Here is a 6,328-nt window from a genome sequence, read left to right as displayed (position 1 = left end):
CCCTGCCCCACCCAGGCTCCGCGCCGGCGGGAAGCAGCTCGAGGATGGAAAACAGTGTCTCGGCGCCCACTGCAAACTCTAGCCAGTCGTGGACTCTTTTAAACGCCCCGTCCCACCCCCACTCCACCCCGCCCAGTTCTTCGACCTAATTCTTTATCCCTGAGGACGCTTGTCCTCCACACTGAGTTGTGGAAGACGCTGGACGTGGTGTCAGAAGACACAATAATGACTAGATAAAATTAATCATAACATTACATTATGTAGTATTAAAAGAAACTTGGGTGCCCCAGTAGCCACTGCGGCTGGAAAGCGAGCAGTTATCATGAACGGGTTCTATGCAAGACCAGTTTCAACCTGCTTTTTCTTAAATATACAAACTCGTAAACTTAGAGCGCAACCCCTCTCCGAGCGGGCAGAAGATCTCAGTGCAAGCCCGGCTTTGAATCCGGAGCCAACCCTGGCATTTCATTTCTGCCAGTCCGCTTTCTGTTTCCTCCGCGTGGGGGCCTTATCCCCTGGTTCACTGCTGTATTCCCAGTGTCGGGAAAAGTGTGTCGCACATATTGGCCCTCATAAATAATCTGTTGACTAAATACATCGATGTAATGGTAACACCCACAGGGTATTGAGAAAATGAATGAATGATTCCGTGCAAGTTTATCTTGTGATCTGTTACACACACACTTACATATTTTTTTTAAATACTACTCACGAATTAGTTGCCCGGAAATACACATCTACTTCTCCATCACAGTCTTCCTCCTTAATTATGCCAAAGAATCCTACCCTCTTCTGAAAGTGTTTCCTGATTATGGGTACCTGATGCTAGTACTAGTACTGTGGGTGTGCATGTATGGATATGCTCTGTATAGTGTTGCTGTGAAGAATCTTTGCTTATTTTCCGAATGTGTTGCATCTGCTGAATGCGCAGGGAATGGAGTCAGATGCTGGACCCACTTCCAGCATTGCCGCCTACTGATTGGGTTATTCTGGCATGTCACTTCCCTCCTCTGGGCCTCAGTGTCTCCATTTGTAGCATTCCCGGGTGTGGAATCCCATCCACGTGAGCAAGGATGGATGCCCCACACAGGGACTCACAGGTTGCCCGTGCGCATCCTGCTTTCCCGGGTTGGGGAACGCCTCCGGGATGCTCTCCACAGCTCAAGACTCACAAGGTGACCTCCAGCTAACAGCAGCCCCTCGAGGTCTACCCAGGTTTACCCTAATTAACTTCACTGGAACTGCCCGAGTGCCGGCACCCTTCCCTCACGCCCTCCTCCCGTACGTCTCTCCCCCACCCCGCCTTTCTCCTCCCTGCCCCGCCCGCCCACCCGCGCGGCGCATGCGCTGCCAGCCGAGCGTGTTTTTATAAAAGTCCAGCTTCGCGCAGAAACTTCAGTCTGTTGGCTGCGGCAGCAAGTAGCAAAGTGACCCAGACGACTTGGGTGCCCCGGTAACCACTGCGGCTGGAGAGCGAGTAGTTACCATGGACGGGTTTCGTGTAAGTCCAGTTTCAACCTGCTTTTTCTTAAATGTACAAACTCGTAAACTTAGAGCGCAACCTCTTTCCGAGAGGGCAGAAGCGACCAGAATGTGGGTACCCCAGAGGTGCATGGAAAGGAGTTTTCGTGAGCATGGTTCCACTGGAGGGGCAGGAGGGTGGGTTAGGATTGGAATCTTTTTCTCTGTAAGTAGAGGAGAAAATATTGGAACGACGGTTTGGTGGCTGCGTGTGTCTCCCCCTTGAGTACTGCGGTGCGCGTTAGGCTTACATGCTGTTTGCAAACATAAGAACATTCTGTGCACAAGTGCAGAGAAGGCGTGCGCACTGCTCCCGGACTCAGACCAAGGGTCTCCCGCAGGAGCGCGGGAGTTTATTTGCAGTGAATTACATGATCTGAATTTAGAGGTGGAAGGCGGTGCGCCCGGGCCGCGTTCCCAGAGAGAGACCGTGCCCCTGTTTAATTTAAGGCAGAGGCTCCTGGTGACCAGTCTTACGGTTGGGCGCGTGTTCGCTGAACTCTGCACAGTCGGCGGAGCTGTGTCAGTACCCCCGCACAGTGGGCAGAGGGCGGGAAAGGCGAGCGCACCCAAGATGTTGCTCGCCAGAGAGGTCTGAGAATTGGCCGCAGCAGGGAGGTGACCTGGAACAGCCCCCGCGCCTAGGGATTGAGGGGGAGACCTCGCGGGCAATGGAAGCTCCGCGAGTGAACCCCAGGGTTCGGTAATTTGAGATCGTACAGAGGAAGCAGTATTAAACAGTCACTGCGGAGCAGCACCCCCGAGGTGTGTGCGGCGAGGACTAAGGGTGGAGTTAAGGGCTTGGGAGGGCACCTGGGCTGCCGGTAGTTGCGGCGTAGACGGGCAGGTGCAAGTGGGGAGACCGTTTGGCTCTCACCGATCCCAATTGCTCTGTTTAACCGTTGGTGGTTTCCTGGAGACTTTTGAAAACCCCTTACCAGGAAGGCTTTTCGTTTCCCCCCAGCGGCGCGCAATTCAAAGGCGCTTACGGAGGAGCCGCCCATTTTCTCCCCAGCACCCTGTGGGACTGAACTTGGCGTGCTGCCGGACGGAACCCAGGGAGCTGTAGTTGGTGGCAGTGGGCGTGGGCGTGGTGGGCAGCCGCGGAGGTCCGCAGTTGGACCACCCGGCCCTCAGTGCGCCCTCCGCCTGGAGGCTTCCAGCTGCAGACCTCCGACCCCATTTACTGGGTCAGTGGCGGGGTGGGAAGCGACCCGGGCAGTGAGGAAATGAAACTTGGGGCGAGGACCATGAGTGCAGACCCCGTGACCTTCCACTCCCAGGAAAATGCTGCACTCCCTAGCTTCCCAAACGCGTCAAGAGATAAACATAGGTAGGGCAGAAAGACCCAGGCCCCTGGGGAATGCCAGCTGCAGGGGTGTGTGTGGGGTATCTTTTACTAAAACCCCTGTTCAGTACCCCAAGCTCCAAAGGCCCTGCGCTTCAGGCCAGTTTCTCCTTCCCCACTACATGTTGCTTGAAGTACAGAATGGCAGAATGGCTTTGTGTTTAGATGAGCGTGGGGAAGGCAATGTTTTGTGCCTCAGGGGAAAGTCTTTGGGACCCCCCCTCCCCCCCCCCCCCCCCCGCCCCAGTGCTCCTTCCTCCTATATCTTCCCTGTCCTGGCGAATCTTCATACCAAAAGTTAATCCCAGCTCCTCAGAACTGGAGATTTGGCCCCAACTCCCCTTCTGTCCACACACCCCCACCCCCTCGTCTAGGAGTGGCCTCTTTGTGTTTTGTTTTGGTTTTTTCCCTCCCAAGGTTTTTTTCTTCCCCCTAGTGGGCGGGGTAGAAGAGTTAGAAAAGATGTGACTTTGAAACCCTCTGAATCTCAGCGCCCTTTTGTTCTAAACGAAGAATTTTGTAACTGGTTCTACTAAAGAGTGATATAAGGAAGGGACTTGGGGGAACATGGGGAAGAGGGCTGGAGCAGTCTGTAATAATTCTCTTGTGCCCTTCCCTCACTACTTCAGTGGGAGGAGAATGTCCTGAAGAAGCCTGGGCTGAGTTGGGTTTTGTTAATTGCTTTTTAAAAATTCCAGAGACATGTTTTTGAACTTGGAGAATGCCAACTGTACTTGAAAGTTAATATCCATTCCCTTGCTTCTTTTGCAGATATACCCTTCAGATAACTACACCGAAGATGACTTGGGCTCAGGCGACTATGACTCCATGAAGGAACCCTGCTTCCGGGAGGAAAATGCACATTTCAACCGTATCTTTCTGCCCACTGTCTACTCCATCATCTTCCTGACTGGCATAGTGGGCAATGGATTGGTCATCTTGGTCATGGGTTACCAGAAGAAACTGAGAAGCATGACAGACAAGTACAGATTACACCTATCTGTGGCAGACCTCCTCTTTGTCCTCACACTTCCCTTCTGGGCAGTTGATGCTGTGGCAAACTGGTATTTTGGAAAGTTTCTGTGCAAGGCAGTCCATGTCATCTACACAGTCAACCTCTACAGCAGTGTCCTCATCCTGGCCTTCATCAGTCTGGACCGGTACTTGGCTATTGTCCATGCCACCAACAGTCAGAGGCCAAGGAAGCTGTTGGCTGAAAAGGTGGTCTATGTTGGTGTCTGGATACCTGCCCTCCTGTTGACTATTCCTGATTTCATCTTTGCTAATGTCAGAGAGGCAGATGGGAGGTATATCTGTGACCGCTTCTATCCCAGTGACTCGTGGTTGGTGGTATTCCAGTTTCAGCACATCATGGTTGGCCTTATCCTACCAGGTATTGTCATCCTGTCCTGCTATTGCATTATCATCTCCAAGCTCTCCCACTCCAAGGGCTACCAGAAGCGCAAGGCCCTCAAGACCACAGTTATCCTCATTCTGGCTTTCTTTGCCTGCTGGCTCCCCTACTACATAGGGATCAGCATCGATTCCTTCATCCTCCTGGAAATCATCAAGCAAGGATGTGAGTTTGAGAGCACTGTGCACAAGTGGATTTCCATCACCGAGGCCCTAGCCTTTTTCCACTGTTGCCTGAACCCCATCCTCTATGCCTTCCTTGGAGCCAAATTTAAAACCTCTGCCCAGCATGCACTCACCTCTGTGAGCAGAGGGTCTAGCCTCAAGATCCTTTCCAAAGGGAAGCGGGGAGGACATTCTTCTGTTTCAACTGAGTCTGAGTCTTCCAGTTTTCACTCCAGCTAACACTGATCTAAAAGACTTGCATACATTAAAGAACTTTCTTTTTTTAAGTTACACATTTTTTCAGATATAAAAGACTGACTGATAACTGTACAGTTTTTATTGACTGTTGGATTTTTTTCCTTGTGTTTCTTTAGTTTTTATGAGGTTTAATTGACTTATTTATATAAATATTTTTTTGTTTCATGTTGATGAGTGTCTAGGCAGGACCTGTGGCCAAGTTCTTAGTTGCTGTATGTCTGGTTGTAAGACTGTAGAAAAGAGAACTAAACATTCCAGAGTGTGTAGTGAATCACTTAAGCTAGAAATGATCCTCAGCTGTTTGTACATAAATAATCTTTCCATTCCAATGGAACATTTTCTTTTTCCTGTTCTTAAATTGTTTGGTTACACTATGTGATTTTGCTGTAGAAGGTGGCACTTAATAACCAAAGCCTGAAGTGATATAGAAATGCTGGTTTTTTTAGTTTTCAGAAGTGGATTGATTGCAGCACCTACAATGTACAGTCTTTGTATCAAGTTGTTAATAAAAAGTTCATGATAAACGTACTCGCTGTTATGTTCTGATTTCTGTTGACATTCCTTTGGCTGACAGAAGGCAAAAATAATAATACATTTATGGCATGTCAGGTCCTATCCTAGTTGTAATATTTTATTTAACCCTTATCACAAATCTCTGATAGGAACTCTGGCTCAATTAATAATAATAATATTACTATTAATAGAACTATAGTTCTTTTTTTTTTTTAAGTTTAAAGTTTATTTATTTACTTTGAGAGAGAGTGCAGGCAGAGGAGGGGCAGAGAGAAAGGGAGGCAGAGAACCTTCAGGCTCTAGGCTGTCAGCAAAGAGCCCAAAGCAGGACTCAAACTCATGGACCTGTGAGATCATCTGAGCCAAAACCAAGAGTCAAATGCTCTACCGAGTGAGCCACCCAAGTGCCCCAATAGAACTACATCTTGTAGAGCAGGGAACTGAGGCACAGAAGTCCTAAGTGACTTGGTTAAAGGCATGTGACAAGTAGCACAGCTAGTATTCCAAACCAGGGAATCTGTCTTCGAAATCTTAAGATTTAACCACTTTCAACTCCTAGACATTTAGAAACAGCCAGCCAGTTCCTGTTCCTATGAAAAATAATCTTTCTGAAGGATAAACGTGTGCAAAGGAAAAAAAGTATGCGTTACCATGTTTTAGATTTTACAACTGACCCCTTGTATAATCTAGGTCTGTGCTGTGCCAAGGATTGCAAGCTTTTCTCCTCTGATCATCTCAACCTAGATACCATCACTCCTTTTTCACACAAAGGAACTGAGATTCAGAGACTTTCCACAACTTGCACTTTCAAGGGGACAAACCAGGGGTTGATTCCATTCATCATTCCAGCACTTGTTCTTCACTGCACCCACTATTGTCCCCCAGAACACCTGGTCATAAGTCAACTGAACTACTGTTGAAAATAAAGCCAAAAGTGAATGTTTTCTTCATAAAATTAACCATGCCCAAAATACCCCTCTTGCAATATCTTCTATGCAAATCTCCACACTTAATCTATTGTAACACCTAGCACCTGAAGGGATTAGCCAAGCAGATAAAAGTTAAATTCGTGCTTTCAGAGCTCGGAAAAAAAGGTACACTGAAGCAAGC

At 48.6% G+C, this 6,328-nt stretch overlaps 1 protein-coding gene across 1 annotated transcript; it reads left to right on the top strand.

Moving 5' to 3' along the window:
* The first annotated feature begins 1,374 nt into the window (after positions 1-1,374).
* Positions 1,375-5,233, top strand: CXCR4 (C-X-C motif chemokine receptor 4). Its single transcript, XM_043576618.1, has 2 exons — positions 1,375-1,501; positions 3,641-5,233. The coding sequence occupies exons 1-2, from the start codon at positions 1,487-1,489 to the stop codon at positions 4,685-4,687; spliced, it is 1,062 nt and encodes a 353-aa protein (XP_043432553.1). The 5' UTR covers positions 1,375-1,486; the 3' UTR covers positions 4,688-5,233.
* Positions 5,234-6,328: the final 1,095 nt, after the last annotated feature.

This window comes from Prionailurus bengalensis, chromosome C1 (assembly GCF_016509475.1).
Source record: "Prionailurus bengalensis isolate Pbe53 chromosome C1, Fcat_Pben_1.1_paternal_pri, whole genome shotgun sequence".
In the NCBI taxonomy this organism is placed as follows: Eukaryota; Metazoa; Chordata; class Mammalia; order Carnivora; family Felidae; genus Prionailurus; species Prionailurus bengalensis.
Note: the sequence above shows the minus strand (reverse complement) of the source record. Positions and strands in the feature narration are given on the sequence as shown.